This window comes from Crocodylus porosus, unplaced genomic scaffold, assembly GCF_001723895.1.
Source record: "Crocodylus porosus isolate Cpor-Errol unplaced genomic scaffold, CroPor_comp1, whole genome shotgun sequence".
NCBI lineage: Eukaryota > Metazoa > Chordata > Crocodylia > Crocodylidae > Crocodylus > Crocodylus porosus.
This window is the reverse complement of record NW_017728931.1, coordinates 89,449,108-89,466,112: the sequence shown is the minus strand read 5'-3', so window position 1 is coordinate 89,466,112 and position 17,005 is coordinate 89,449,108. Positions and strand designations below refer to the sequence as shown.

At 43.2% G+C, this 17,005-nt stretch overlaps 1 protein-coding gene across 1 annotated transcript in view; it reads right to left on the bottom strand.

Moving 5' to 3' along the window:
- Positions 1–17,005, bottom strand: part of NELL2 (neural EGFL like 2) — a gene marked incomplete at its 5' end in the record, with an annotated part of 258,597 nt that overhangs the window by 189,408 nt on the left and 52,184 nt on the right. The window contains 4 exons of the mRNA XM_019543949.1: positions 1,421–1,523; positions 5,158–5,286; positions 7,204–7,286; positions 7,467–7,539. Coding sequence (XP_019399494.1) covers positions 1,421–1,523; positions 5,158–5,286; positions 7,204–7,286; positions 7,467–7,539 — 388 coding nt within the window. The remainder of the gene's footprint in view (positions 1–1,420; positions 1,524–5,157; positions 5,287–7,203; positions 7,287–7,466; positions 7,540–17,005) is intronic.

The window sequence follows — 17,005 nt, the reverse complement described above, 5'->3', positions numbered from 1 at the left end:
CAGGAGAATGACGTCCTGGGATTTGCTTGAGAAGCATCTATGGATGCAAGCCAGCATTCTGGCCATCCTTGCTCACCCTCCTGTTATACGCCCCAATTTACAGTGGTCTGCTGGTAGCTCAGCAGGCCAAAAAAAAGGAGTTCTACAGGCCAAATCCAGCCCATGGGTTGCATGTTTGACACCTGTGTTGTAAAGTCACCAGGTAAAGAATTTCAGTCTCTATGCACACTGTCAAAATTTCAGATGGTGACCTACAAATGGCAGGCCTCACATCCCATTATCAATCCCCCAAATCATATAATCCTCACAGAAATGTTATGTTCCTAGTAAAAGTACATTTGAACTCTAATTTCCTCTCAATTAGATTTAATCTACTTGAATAAGTTAATAAGGCTTCATAAAATGGGATGGTCTTTATGTAACTTCTAACAAAATTAAATATTAATAAACTCCTGTGGGAGTAAGATCAATGGAGTACAAAATGTCTTCTTGAATTTCTTCTTACAACTTGTCATTCTAATTAGCCATACATTTCTATATACTGTGTAAGAAAATATTATACATGACAGTGGGGTACTGAAGCAACACACAGGACAGCTTCAGAAACACCCGACCAAAGAAATATATGCAGCTTTAATGCAATGATGCTTAAGAATGTGTTCAGCTCTTCTTTAGGAAAAACAAATATAGTGTATCTGTCCATCGTGTACCACAATAAATGTGAAGTATTATATCACTCCAACCAGGAATCTAATTAATCTAAAAATTCTTCTCCCTAACTCTAGTCCGCAATGAGCCACAAAAACACAAGCAACCCCTTGTCTAAAGCAGCCACATTAAATTATCCCCATACAGTTTCCAATACAGATTTTTCTGACCTTTACAGAAGAGCATCTCTAAGTGATCAACTTGTGCCGGTCTCTTAGGGGTTTTTTAAGATAGAGTTTCATGTTCCCTTAATTACAGAACAAGATGAAAACATATTATTTCTAGTGCAGTAGAAATTTTGTGAAAAGGATATTTTTCTAAAATTGCAAAAGCTGGAAATAGTAGTCAAAACAAGAAAGGTGACAGATTTCTGTTGGTTCGCCCGATGAAATGAGACTGAAGACAATGAGGACAGTGGTGAGCAGTGGCATAGTAATTATTTTTTAATAGGAAATTAATATTTCAGGCAAATAAACCAAATCCTAGAAATGTTCTGTTTTCCTTGATTTTTTTAATCTTTTATCAAAAATTCAGAACCCTAAAATCCAAAAAGTGCCAGCCATTACATTAATATATCTTGGTTTCAATAATCCCTCCCAAAACCCACACATATTATAACCAACTCTATGGGTGACATCTCTTTTGAAAGACTAGTCTTTCCTTCACATTACAAAATACATTATTTGACAGGCAAAAATGTAATAATACTTACGCTGGCATTCTTTACAGCATTTGCCATCCACATATGCAGGTGCAGAATTAAGTGCACAATCAGAAAATGGGCAAATCAGTGCTTCACACTGGACAGTACCATTCTAGGAAAAATAAAACATGTTTTAAACCAAAAAGTATATTCACTGGAACTGAAGTTTTTTGTGGCATATACGAGTTTAGAAGCTACTTATTACATGCAATTATTCCTAAGTAACACTCAAGTCCTACCATATTTTCTCACACACAATATATACTATCCTCCCACAAATTAATCATACATCTTGTTGGAAAACAGATTATAGAAAAAAGATGGTTTCTGAACCATGCTGACTGTCTCATGGGATGCTGTAACAGGGAGTCAAAGGCTCCTGTTACTACAGAGGGGAAGAACATAGCAGGCTAGCTTACTGTGTAGATAGACAGGCAGCTGAGGCAAGGGCAGCACACAGCAGACCTAAGCTGCAGTGGGAAAGAGCAAGCTGCCTATTACATCTAAAGGGGACTACTGTCCCATGGGACTGCTGAGTCACCAGGCTCTGATAGAACAGCACTCTGGAGTAAATAAGCTGAACACTTAGGAGGAAGAGGAGGACGACTGGTGACTTGTAGGGAGCCAAGCTCTCCAGAGAGAGCAGCTGCATGCAAACCCTTTTGCAGGCACTGAAGAGCTCCAAAGGCAGAGAGGTGAGAGCCCCGAAGGGGGCTGTTCTAATGTTTATTAACCCAGAGAGGGAAGTTTTCATTAAAGCGGTCGGTAGCTTCTCTTCATGTTCTCATCTATTACTGACGGACTGGGTGTGGCTAAAAAGAGTGAAGAGAAGGCCACAGTGGGGTGCCTGGGTCATACCAAAGTTTAAGTCACAAGGGGTTGGTGGTGGGCCTATGCGGGACTGACAATGTGGCCCTCCAAAACGCAGGGACTGGGGCAGTCACTCTGAGTTCTTCCCCCCCCTCAAGATGGCCCCAATAAAGGAAGGAACCATTTACTTTTATGAAACATCACCCCAAACAGGCTTTTTATATAGGCATATGGGCCTCTTTAAGATGGTAATAGCTTTGCTTGTAGAAAAAAAAAAACTTAAATCATTTGGAGTTTAAACATTCTGCCAATCATCAGCAAAATGGGCAGATTAGTGTGAAACATAAAAGCTTCTTAGAACAATACTCTTCCTTCTGAATTTCACATGAAAGACTGAATGTATTTTTGAAAAGATAATATCATAGCTGTAAGAAAAATCTGACAAAAACATATAATATATTTAACTGTATTTCAATTACAGGCATTTTACCCACTCTTTCAGATTTGGTTGAACGCTAGTAGTATCTTCTGTTTAAAGCTCCTAGCGTCAAAAACCTTCTAAAAACTAAAATCAGTAAATTCTCCCCCAAGAAATCTGTAGAACCAGGGCATAACTCTGCCACTTCCATGCTACATCTAGGAACACTGCTGTGAAAGATGTCCCAAACACTATCCCCTCCCCCATGTATTCCAACTCCTGAAAAATGAGGCTTCTCTAACCTAACAGAAGCATTGAACACATGCTTCATGCCACTCTTAGGCTCTCTGTCTTGAGCATGGTTATTGGCACAGGCTCAGCACTACTCTAAGAAAATGACATTCACTCATTTTCAAGAGTTGGCACAAACAAAGCAGAAGCAAGTGGGCATGGAAAGTTGTGCTATGTGGCACCGTGCCCAGATGCAGCAATGTGGACAGAGCCCAGAAAGACAACTGTCATACAAGAAAAATAGTTCAGCATGTTAAGGGCTGCACCATATAAATTAAGGGCTTCAGGACTTAATCCGAAGTGCAGGGTAGTAGCATTTTTGCTTGAATAAAAGATGAGGTTTCCCCCCTCACAACTGGCATCTGGGAAAAAGCCCATCATCTTACATTCACATACAAGGAAACTGCATTAAATACATTGCCTATCTTAGAACTGCTGTTAAAAGCAGCAAGTGCTCAGTAATGGAAACCAACTATGAAGTTAATTAAATGCAGCCAGCACTGAGGATGACTATAAAACACATGGCCCACATGAGGCAATCATGCTGATAGGAACCTACCACAAGGATAGGTTAGTGCAACCCATCTGAATAAAACATGGTAGTACCCACTGAGCATAGTCCATCCTTAGCACTGACTCGTTTTCAAGTCATGGTGAGCCACTACACTGTACACATTTCAACTTCCACTTCACTCCCACAGCTAAGCTGCACCTTTCTTTCCCATGTCCAATTATTCCTGTTTTTTAACCAGCCTTAAATGTGGCCCCAAACAGGTCACCCAGAAACTCTGTTGCCCCCTCTCTCAGCCCGGCATACAATTAGTGTGGCCCTACTCTCCATAAGGTGAAGCTGGTTACTCTAGCTACATATACATTTTTGGAGAATCCCAAGAATCATGACAAGAATACCTGGTTCCAGTCATGAGTTGGGGCTAATTAGCACATGGATCCTTTGGGGGGGGAAGGGGTGGGTACTTGGAATGTACATGTGCTGAACAGTGGGGTGACCACAGATTGAAATGCTGTTGACTCTGGTGGTGCCCAGGCCAACAAACTATATGGTAAATCATGAGTCTTTTCGCTTTGGACTAATATCATGTATCGTTTGTACTCTAAGTAGAGGCTAAAGCACTACTTAAAAGTATGCTTATGGAGTACCTATTGTAAAACTTGCAGCAGTTTCATCAAAGGTAATAATGTATCATTTCTAAGTGATCTAAGTCTATGGGTACTATATGCAAATTGCTACAACTATGTTTATATATCAAGGTCAGTTTTTTCAAATTTGTTCCTCCCGTCCATGTGCTCAGGGAAAGCAGAGTCTGACAGAAAAGGAGAGGGAAGGGGGTGGACAGGCTGCAGAAGGAAGAAGTTGAGGGGTGGGTAGAGGGCAAAGGGTCTACCTTACGCCCAGATTTGTTTTCCCTACTGCAGCAGTGGGAAGGAGACAAATTCAAGGCAAACCTCCAATATAATTAGGTTCTATACATGGAAAATTAAATTTATAAAATTCTCCACATATAGAATCTAATTATTGGGGGTGTTATTTTATACTCAGAATCATCTTCTATTTGAGTAAATTAGAGTCCTTCCACCAATTTCTAATGGACTTTGAATTTGGTATTTAATGACTCCAAATAAATCTAATAAGTTTAAAGTGGATGTGCCCTAATCAAGACATTATTGTTTGGTACTCGCTAAGATACGTGCAATTAATTCTGGAATGTTGATACCTGAAGGAGTGTTCCACCCAGTTTAAAACAAATCCTTTTCACTTGTGATATAACAGAACATGCATAGAGCCTTTACGTTTTATTGCATGTTAAGATGTAACCAAAAGAAGCTAACTGGAATTGAACTCCAGGGATCCATTAAATCATCTGCTAAGAAAAAAGGTATGTGTATAGTGGATAAAAGAACCAGGGAATTAATTATCCAGGGAAACTGGTTATAACACAGTATAAGGAAAGACCATGGGATAGTTAAATATATTGCTTACCATTTCCCTAAGCTTGCAGGAAAAATCTAGAAGAAATGCATATGCTAGGACTACTGAAACAAATGTGAAACATTTTTATTATTAGACTGTACAGCACTTTAGATTCAAAACAAGTTTTCTGAGACCACCTTGAGGAAACTCCAGAAGTTTCATCATTATATTGTCTCAATAAAACTGGGCAGAAAAGACATGAGTGTCCCCAAGTTTCTATTCAAATTGTAGCCATACCATGCAAGTGCAGTTCTTACAGCCATCTGTCCAGGATTCAAATTCCCTGTAGATGTTGCCCTTCACAGTGCATGTCCTTTCACAATAGCACTGATCCAACTTATTCATCCTCTGCTCAGCTCGGGACAACTGCATACATGTTTCATAAAAAGCAGGTCAGTAATTAAATAAATATGATTTCCATATTGCTATTAAAATAATAAACTACCCTCTACTATCAAGAAATGCAAAATGAAAAAGTATATATGAAAATGGGTAGATGACTGTAGCAGGGTGGCGGGGTGCGCATGCTCCTTTAAGAGGGCAAGCAGCCTGAGGTGCTGCTTTCAGGTGGTAAGGCGGGTACTTGGAGAGTCACCTGACCAACAGAGGACCAGGCTGGAGCTATAGAAGCCCAAGGCTTCCATGATCAGAAAGTCTAGGCCTGGGAGCCAGGAAAAGAAGAGCTCCTGGCAGCAGTGGAGTAAGGCTCCTGAAGTCACAATGAAACTGGGTAAGTGACTCTGCAGGTCTGGGAACAAGAGAAAGCTGCCTGGGGCACAAAGAAAGGCCAGCTTGTGCAGGCAGGGGCTCTCTATTGTACGGTAAGCCCAGAAAGAGTTCAGGCAACTGCCAGCGGGCATAGGTATTTTGTTTAAAGTTACACTTTTGGTTTAGTCCTGAGCCCTGCTGAGGCAGGCTCCAGGACTACTCAAAGAGCTGGTGGCCCAAGAGGGGTTTTAGACAGACTGCCAGGGCTAGGGAAGTTGGGTTGTCCTAATTGACCCAGGGTCAGAGTCAGGGCCCAGGAGGGGCCAAAAGTCTAAGAAAGACCACCAGCAGAGACTGAGAGGGTCAGGAACCCATAGGCAGGGAGGCTGGAGCCTAGAAGCCAAGTCCTGTATCATAGGTCTAAGCTAAAGGACCCAACAAGAGCCCTACAAAGTGAATAACGGTATGGTAACACTGCCAGGCTTGGGACGTGGTATAGGGGAATGGAGCCATACAATCTGCCTTTAATGCTACAGGAGCCCCGCAGGGGTACAGGCGAGACAAAAAGGGCCTCTTAGGCTCGAGGGCCAAGCTGAAGTGAAGGGCGTTCGGGAGGGGCCCAGTAGTGATTTGCATGGACTCACGCTCTCTCTAACAGCCTCCCTTACACGCCCTCTAACAAGAACAAGGCAGGTGAGTGAACAAGGAAGGGCTACATTAGAGCCGGAGCCAGACAGGGAATGCATAGCCACCAGGGGGCATCACAACCATGAACCTGCTACAAAGATGGTTAAATATGAAATGTTAAACTTGTTCAGCCATTCCGAAAAGAAAAAAGTGTGAAGCTGGACACAATGCTGCCCACTTTGCTCGCACAAAAATAATATCACAAAACTATAAAGAGTAAGATGGACATGGCCCCCTGCCTGTCATCTTTATATTGCCTGATCTGCCCATTTGTAAATAATCAAACAATTAGCAATTAAGGTGTGATGAGAAAATTATATAGAATGTTAACATTTTACATGTATAATTTTTCCTGCCCTGCCCTTGAAGCAGAGTGAGTGAGTGTGTGAGTATGTGTGTACATGCGCGTTCACAGGGAGTCATTAATATTTTTAAATGATCATCTGACAGCAGTAGGTACTGCTTTGGGTACTCAACCCCCAAGCTTGCGTTTTGTTTTGTTTTTTGTTTGAATGCTCTTTGGATAGCACAATTTTAAAAAAGTCACGAACCAATAAATTCTACTGCAATAAGCACTGTAAACATGGTAACCTGTTTCATCCTAGTTTTATTGAATCGTTAGCCTGATAGATAAAGCTTGAATATTTATGAGCCCTTTCCTTGTTTCAGGATTTTGATTCTGTTTACTATTAAAATGTAATAGTCAATACAAACATTGCAGATAAGGACTGAAAGTCTGTGTACCTAGACAGCCAGCTATATACACATAAAATGGATAAATATATAAATATAAACATACACACATCTCATTTTTATACACATATTCTTATGAATTATAATAGCAGATCTTACCCCACATCTGCCCCCACATCTCTACATAAGTATTACCTTAGCTGATGTTTTTGCTAAAATGTCCTGCAGTTCCATAATTTTCTGCACAAGTCCATGAAAGTCATTGCATGTTGGACATGCTGCAATTACAAATACATATTTGTCAAGGTGTATTTACAATACTTTCTATTTGTACATTCCACACCTGACAACCAATACAAAGGAGCGAAAGGTTTTACAATATAGTTTGCAAGACAGAAATTAAGCAAAAAAGTAAGAAGTACAACTTCATGTGTTGGCACAAGAACAAAGAGACTTACTGCGATTAAGATCTGGGCATTGAGAAATAAATCCTTGAGGCATGACAAGTAACTGTACATCTTGCATTATGCCCTGTGTACAAGTGGAGAAAAAAAAAAAGAAGAGGATGTATTTTTCTTACCTATCAAAATTATATCCCCTAGTAAGAATCACCACATAAAACATTAAAGCCCACACGCACAAAAAATCATGGAAAAAGTCCAACAATATTTATGAATATATTACTTTTTGTTTGCATCCAGCATGCTGATAGGAGAATAAAGAGAAAGTAAAACAGGTAGCGACAAACGTACACGTATGCTGCACCATTTTTAAAGAAAATGCAATTAAATGTAAAGATGTAACTGAGTGGCAAAAGTTTGTCTGTTTTGCGTTCACTGCAGATAATGCAGAAAACCTTGAAAGTGACCTTTGAAAGAAATCAGAAAATCATTTCCAGTTTCAGTAAATTGAACACAATTTTAGATAAAATGAAACAATACTGAACTACAATAGCTTTCTTTAATCTGTTTGGCAGAGTCATGAAAAGTCATTAACACTGATACTTATAGATTTCATAGACATTAGGGTTGGAAGGGACCTTGAAAGATCATAAAGTTCAGCCCCCTGCCCCAGGGGCAAGAAGTTAGCTGGGGTCACATGACGCCAGCAAGATAAACATCCAAATGTCTCTTAGAGTCCAGAGCAGGTGCTTGTACCACCTCTGGAGGCAGTCTGTTCCAGGCCTTTGGGGCTCAGACAGTAAAAAAGTTTTTCCTTATATCCAGCCTGAAACAATCTTGGAGGAGTTTGTGACTGTTTGACCTTGTTGTCCCTTAGGGCACTCTGGGGAACAGGTGTTTCCCCAAATCCTTATGTACTTATAGGCAGCCACCAGGTCCCCCCTGAGCCTGCACTTTTCCCATGGCTCTCAGCCTTTCATCATAAGGCCTGCTCTCCTGCCCTCTGATGATGTGTGTGGCTCTCCTCTGGACCCTCTCAAGCTTCTCCACATCCTTCCTGAATTGTGGAGCCCAGAATTGGATGCAGTACTCCAGCTGCAGCCTCACCAAGGCTGAGCACAGCGGGAGAATGACATCCTGGGATTTGATTGAGGAGCACGTATGAACGCAACCCAGAGTTTTGCTTGCTTTACAAGCTGTGACATTGCATTGGTGGCTCATATTCATCTTGTGGACAATCATGACCCCCAAGTCCCTTTCAGTCGTGGTGCTAGTAAGCATAGCGCTGCCAAACCTATCAGTTGTCCCATAGTGCTGCAGGGTTTTCTCCCCCCCAAGGTGGAGTACCTTGCATATTGCAGTGTTGAACGCAATCAGGTTTTCATTCGCCCATTTTCTGAGCCTGTTTAGGTCAGCCTGGATCACCATCCTATCTTCAGGTGTGGATGCTTTACCCCAAAGTTTGGTGTCATTGGCAAACTTGGCCAGTCCACTTCTGATACCAATGTCTACATCATTAATAAAGATGTTAAAGAGTATAGGCCCAAGGACATAGCCTTGCAGGACCCCACTGGTCACAGTGCACCACAGTGATTTACTTCCATTTATTACCAATCTCCAGGTCCAACCTCAGAACCAATTCTGCCACCATCAGACTTTGACGTAACCGAGGCTGCAGTTGGCCAATTTTTCCATGAGGAGATCATGGGACACCAGATCAAAGGCTTTTTTAAAATCAAGATATATGACATTAAACTTTTCTCCCTTGTCCAGGTGATATGTCACCTGATCATAGAAGGAGATGAGATTGGTCAAACAAGACCCACCCGCAACAAACCCGTGCTGGCTATCCCTCAGGATGTTGCCATCAGCCAGTTTGCCAAGAATAGCCTCTTTGATAATCTTTTTCCAAGATCTTCCCCAGGATAGAGGTCAGGCTGATAAGGCCTGTAATTCCCTGGATCTACTTCCCTCCCTTTCTTGAAGATAGGCACCACATTGACCTTTTTCCAATCTTTGGGCACTTCACCTGAGCGCCACAAGTTCTAAAAGATCCGTGCCAGTGGCTGAGCTATGATGCCTGCCAGCTTCTTAAGTACCCTGAGGTGTAAACTGTCTGAGCCAGCTTATTTAAAGATGTCCAGCCTCTCAAGATGTTCCTTCACATGGTCTACACTGATGTAGGGTAACAATTCTCTCTCACCCTGGCCGTCCCATACCATATTGAGCCAGGCTGTCCCATATGGTTTAGCAGGGATCCAATGTTACCCTTGTTTTTCCTCCAGCTCCCCACATATCTAAAAAAAAGACTTTTTATTGTCTTTGATACGTGTAGCCAGTTGGAGTTCAGTCACAGCCTTGGGTTTCCTGGTTCACTCCCTACAGGTCCAGACCAGTGCAGAATACTCCTCCTTTGAGGTGGTTCCAGTCTTCCATCCTTTACACATCTTTCTTTTTAGATGCAGGAGGTCCCCTAGTTCCCTGCAGAGCCAAGGAGGCTACCGTGCCCTTTTCATAGTTTCACAATTTCATTGTTGGTAGGGTCAGAAGGGACTTAATCAGATCATCAAGTCTGACCCCCTGCCATGGGCAGGAAAGAATGCTGGGGTCAAACAATTATCTAACCCCCTTTTGAAGACCCCAGGGTAGAAGCATGCACCACTTCCCTTGGAAGATGGTTCCAGCTCCGAGCCACCCTGACAGTGAAGTAGTGCCTCCCGATATCTAGCCTGAATCTACTCTCAGTCAACTTATGGCTGTTATTCCTTGTTACTCCCAGTAGTGCTCGGGGTAAACAGGGACTATCCCATTGCCTGCTGGTCCCCCTTGGCAAGTTTATAGACAGCCACCAGATCCTCTCTCAGCCTTCTCTTGTAGAGGCTGAATAGGTTCAGGTCCTGTAGCCTCTCCTCATAGGGTCTACCCTGCTGCCTCCTGATCATGCGAGTGGCCCTCCTCTGGATCCTCTCAATGCTTGCCACATCCCTCTTGAAGTGCAGCACCCAGAACTGGACACAGTACTCCAACTGCGGCCTGACCAATGTCACATAGAAGGGGAGGATAACCTTCTTGGATCTGCTTGTGATGCATCTATGGACAAGGTGCAGTTAGCCTTCCTGACTGTGTCCGCACATTGGCGGCTCATGTTCATCTTGGAATCAATAGTGATTCCAAGATCCTTTCTGCCTCTGTGCTGACAAGAAGGGAGTTCCCCAGCCTGTAGGTATGCTGCTGGTTCTTCCTCCCCAGGTGCAGTACTTTGAATTTGTCGGTATTGAAATCCATCCTATTCTCATCCACACACCTTTGTAACCTGTTCAGATCTAGTTGTAGCCTGTCCCTCTCTTCTGGCATGCCCACTTCTCCCCACATCTTACTGTCATCCCCAAATTTAACAAGGTGCTTTTCACCCCCTCTTCCAAGTCACTGATGAAGATGTTGAACAGTGTGGGGCCGAGGACCGAGCACTGGGGAACCCCACTGAAAAAGATTCCTGGACCTAGGGGTCCAGCCAAGACCCTAGGCACACAGTGAGGCTTGAACTTGCAATTCTATGGCCCCAGAGTCAACACACTCCCCTCTAGGGGAAACAACCAGGGCTTCCTTCCAAGATGGGATAGACATTACTTGTGCTTTCAGGATCACTCCCTTGAGGAGCAAACACTTATCCTGAACTCCCCTCCCCTTCAGGTCGTGATCCGTTAAGGCCTTGCCAACAAGCCTTCTGAGCTGTCAAAGTCAGCTTTCCTGAAGTTGAGGACTTCTGCACTGCTGACTGACTTGCCAGCTTTGTGGTGGACGGTGAATGTGATCAGCTCATGGTCACGGTCTCCCAGATTCCCTTCAATCATTAGGTCGCTGACTAGATCATCCCTCATTGCCAGTACCAGGTCGAGCAGTGCTTTGCCTCTTGTTCATTCATAGACTTCTTGAGTCAGGTACAGCTCATCCATACACGTGAGGAAGATTTGTGACTGTTCAAATTTGGCCAAGTGCTCTTCCCACAAGATGTCTGGGTAGTTGAAGTTTCCCATGACAACCATGCACCGGGACTGTGCAGCCTCAGCCAGTTCCTTGGCAACTTCCTGGTTGAGCTCTTAGGAGGTCTGTAGTAGACTCCTACCATTGTGTCCCCTATGCCATGTTCACCACTTCATGATTTGGATGTGTTTTTTCTAAGCATAATATACAAAATCCAAAGAAACAACATCTATTACATAGCAGCAGAGCAGCATGTTGATTGGATTTAGTGGAACAGAGATTAAGCATGAAATTCCAATATGCCAGCTGGAAATGACCCATTTCACCCAGAAGGACAGATCACATGTTTACAGGCAGAATTTACATGCATCCTTAGTCATTAAGATATAATTAGCAGCCACTTTGCTACTCTTCTGAAGCAAAGGCCAAACAGCAATTTAAAAACAAACCATCCTATCATAAACACTCCAGATGTCCCTTTCATCTCCTGCCCCCTCCAGTTTCCTCAACTTTTAACGAATGTGTTTTGAAGAGCAATGCTAATGAATTCCAACAAGATTTTTCACACCTGTGAAAACTGCATCAAAATACACAGGGACTGATTCAAATTACAGGCAAAATCCCACACTAGTTCAGTTCGAGCAAGAATAGTTTCAAACTAAGACTAACTCCTACATGAAGACTTTCAGATTGCCTTGTGGTTTTGAGTACCTCAATTTTGGACAATCTGTTTGAAACATCCTAATGAGACCTGATCTTCCAAAATTGTAAATCATCTGTACAACACAATCAGATTCACAGACATTATAGATTTCATAGATTTAATAGACATTAGGGCTGGAAGGGACCCCAAAAGATCATCGAGTCCAGCCCTCTGCCCCAAGAGCAGGAAGTCAGCTGCGGTCATAGGATCCCAACAAGATAAACATCCACATTTCTCTTGAAGGCATTCAAAGTAGGTGCTTCATGGGGTCTCAAGTTAGGCAACTAAAAACTGATTCAACCCAAATCACCAATGACTTCTGAAATATTGTACTATAAGACTGGAAATATATGCAGACCAAAACCCTAAGGCCTCTGGCAGATGTTAAATAACACCACAATTGGGATCTGAGGAATTTTATGCCCCATCCTAAACATCACACCTGCAGCCTACTTACGAGTCATGAATGAATCCCCATGCTCAGCTGAGCGTGGGGATCAGGCATTGGACAGCCCTGGGGTCCAGAACATAAGTGCCACCTGCCCAATTTTTGGGACCTGCAAGATTAGGAACAGGGTAGCCCCGGATCTAAAAACTGAGGTGCAACTCAGCTGCAGAGTAAATGCAGAATTTAAAATCCAAGGATGGTGGAACCTGAGATTAAAAGAGCCTCTCCCTGCTCTCAGGTTCCCAGAACCCCATGACTGCACGCCTAGAGTTCAAAAGCCCAAAGCTGGAAACCCAAGACTGGGGAGCAAGACTTCCTGATCCTGGGTTATCCCACTCTAGACTTTTAAACAGTCTGTGTAGCCCAGCTGAGCTGCACACACAGTTTTTAGTATTTACAGCTTGGTATTTACAGCTAAGGTTACCCTGTCTGTGATCCTGCATTGGGATGGGGAACAGGGCATTCCCAGATCTGGGTTCACAACCTTGAGCTGCCCCTGACCTCATGGGAGTGGCTATTTTCTGAATGTTAGCTGAGCATCCAGATGGGGTATGACATAGCACCAGGGCCTGGTTCAGGACCTATTCTTATCCCCTGCTCCATTCTCAGGAAGGGGCAGGAGGTCTGTGTCCTGATGCTAGGTGCTGCCCCATTGATGCTGAAGGCAGGTTCCCCTGGTGCTGGGCATATTTGCTAGCTGTAAATATGCCAGTACCCATGAGAGCCCATCAGCTCCATCGCCCACAACACTTCAAAAGTGCCTTGTCTTGCACCACACAGCTGGGCTGCAGAGCAAGGCTGTAAACTGTGCCAGGCAGGTTTAGGATCCAGGACTGTCTCTGCCCAATGCCAACCATCAGCTGTTTGTCACTATCAGAACCAGAGCAGCCCCAGAACTGCCAGGAGCTGCCCAAGAGTAATGCTGACAATCATCCAATGAAGCAGCACATGTCACACATTCAATTTAAGACACTATACAAATCAGCTACAGGTATGTTCTACATTACATGTGGAACATCTGTGTGGCTAGTTTGTTATTTTATGGCACCATAAATTTTCTGAACATGTGGCATGTTGTAATTCTTGGGGCAATTTACATGTTAATTGTGCCATAAATGTAATGTCTGCTAGGGCCCTACACCACACATTTTTTTATTAGGACTTAACTTTTTCTTTTATGGTATCTTGAAAAATCTTTAAGAACAGTGTATTTTGGATGTAGTGGTGTTAAATTTAACAAGCAGATATTGCCTACTGCATTTCATTTAATTTAGCTTACTTTTCTCATCAAGGCAAAAAAATCATTGTATTGGGACTCACCTCAACTTTTGTAAAAAGAAAGAGAGAAACAAATGAAAAAGAGGTATTCAATCCTCATCATTCGTTTTACACTTTGATATGGATGCATGTTCCTTCACAGTAGCAAGCATTTAAGAAAAAAAGGATGAGTATTATGGAAAGCAAGACTTGAAAAGATTCAGATGAATAAATGTAGCACTAAAATTGTCCAGGTTATCAAAACATACAGCAAATGAAGCGTGTCTGGAACCAGTATAATTAACACATCATTCTTTAAATGTTTTAATTATTTTGGCTTACTTATGAGAAGAATACTACTACATTTTAACTAAGTCTGCCCTTGTTGGCTTGGGTATCTCTCAACCATTAAAACAAAGACATTGGGCTAGAGCCCAGTCCACCTATTATACATCTAAATGATATCTATGCAACTAAAACCCAGATTCTATTCCGCTTCTAAGACAAGAGCAGTCTTCATTTTGTTTATTCAATTTATCCCATAATAAAAAAAAATTAGCAAGTTGCAAGGGCCAGTATTCAAAGTAATTAATCCAGGCTTCAAGCAGCCTAATGTCTACAGGAGGCTGATGGGGTGGCTATGCTACAAGGAATCAGAAACTCTCATTGTACATGGAACCTATCAAACAGCCAGTACAGTCCCCAGAAATTTATGAGATATAACAAGAAGCAGGGGTTTGGACAAGGGAGCACCCCCAATGAACTTAGAATGATCAAAAACCTCACCATGTGCTAATCGAAATGCAAAATAAATTTAACCTTGTTTTCTTACAGTGGGAGCATCTACATGAGATACTGACTACGCAGTAGCCTGATACTGCTGTGCAGTAGCCTTGCATGGCAAAAACTATGATGCAATGCTACTGCACAGTAGCATCACAAAAACAGCATTTGCCAGTGCTACTGCGCTGTAACACAGGTTTCCGAGCATTTATTTAGTATTTCTTTATACCATATAGCCAAGATATGGGACTTCTGCTGCACCACAGACTCCCTGGAGAGCCACCAAAATGGCACAGAGGACTGGTGACCCGCTTGCTCACCCCAAGTTATGCTACTGCCTTTATTATCTACCTGTATTATCTTAACTTTTATATAGGACACCACATTCTGAATATTACGCAAGCAAATGCTTTTTCTCTTAGAGTTCAGAGAATCTACTATGCTGTGGGAGAAGGTTGCAAAATAATTATGGTAATTTTTGTTTTCAAATTACATTAATAAAGACTGGCATTTGATGACAATTCTTTGCTGCCTTAGGGTATTCACAGACATGCTCTGGGAGGGGGGCACTTTAATTAGTTAGCTGTACTAATTGAAAGCACCTGAGCATCACATGTATCAGTTGTCCCCACGCTAAAAAGATGGCAGTGGGGTACTCTGAACTAAAGCTCATTTGACAACCTTTATTTCAAAGTGTCCCGCCGACATTTTTCAGTGCAGGGACACTGATACACGTGATGCTGGAGGCTGCTGGAGCACGTTAATTTCCATGCTCCAGAAGGCTTGATTAATTGAGTCTGCTCTGACGCACTGGATTTACAGCACATTGGAGCAGCAAGTTTAATTTCTACCACATCACCCTGACCGCTGATGATCTTCCTGAGGAACACTGTAGGCATAGTTGCTTGTTAAAATTAGCACGTTAACTATAAGGAATGTTAGGCAGTATTAAAGTTAACACATGCTGTCAAGTCTTCTTCACGCCTGCCTAGCTCACCAGTTCTCCAACAGCAATATAGGCGCCAGAATCGGGTTCACATTGCCTTTACTGGCCTGAATCAGTTCCACATCAGCCCCACCAAGCCCTGCAGCTGTCTGGCAACTCCCCAGTACCTGAATCAAGCCTGCGCTGTACTGTTGAGCCTCACAGCTGCTCAGCAGCTCCACACCCACTTGGTCCTCTTTGCCCTCCCTCTCCACCTCCCACCCTCCCTTCTCACTTCCTTCCCTCCTTCCTTGACCCTCCAAGTCACCCCCACCCCACTCACCTATAAGTGCCCAGCTGTTCCCATCTATCAGTCCAGGGCAGCAGAATTCTGGATGATAGCTAGTCCACACGGGGGAGGGGGCTCTGGTAGCAGTACCTCTTGGGATACTGGATGACCACAAATTTATGGTATTACCTTCATGGAGCAGACTGGTTACTGCAGCACAAGCTGCCTACCACCAGCTGGAAATAATCCTCGCCTGAAGAGGACTATCTCTGAGACACTCAGAGGGTAAGTAGCTTGTCTTTTCCTGCCTTGACATGTGCACACTGCAAACTTAAAGAGCATTTAACATGTTTGAAAGGTAACATGCAACAACACCTTAATAGTTCTCTGGTCTATAAGTTTAAACCTTATTTGTTCCAGCCAAACTCCTCAAAGAAAGGTATTGGAGCAAACACCATCTCACCTCCCACGACATTTTCAAAAAAAGAAGGAAGGAGGACCCAGGAAACTATAAGCCAGTTAATCTTACCCTGGTCGTGGGTACGCTTTTGAGAGAATTATCCTGGCGCATGTCCGTGAGGGGCCAGCAGGGAAGATTATACTTAGGGGCAACTGACATGGGTTCATTAGAGGCAGGTCCTGTCAGACCAACCTGGTGGCCTTCTATGACCAGGTCACAAAATCCTTAGACACAGGTGTAGTAGTGGACATAGTCTTTCTGGACTTTAGAAAGGCCTTCGAACATGTCTTTCACCCCATTCTCATTAAAAAACTAGGAGGACTGTGGCATTGACGCCTACACAGTCAAATGGGTCACTAGTTGGCTGGAGGGCTGCACCCAGAGAGTGGCAGTGGACAGGTCTTATTCAACCTGGAGGGATGTGAGCAGTGGGGTTCCACAGGGCTTGGTTCTTGGGCCCACACTGTTCAACATCTTCATCAGTGATTTGGACAGGGGTATAAATAGCAGCCTGTTCAAATTCGCAGATGACACTAAGATGTGGGGAGAAGTGGGCATGCTAGAAGGGAGGAATAGACTGCAGTCAGACCTCGACAGGTAGGCAGATGAGAACAGGATGGGTTTTGACATTGACAATTGCAAGGTGCTGCACCTGGGGAGGAAAAACCAGCAGCATACCTACAGGCTGGGGAACTCCCTTCTCATCAGTGCAGAGGCAGAAAAGGATCTTGGAGTCATTATTGATGCCAA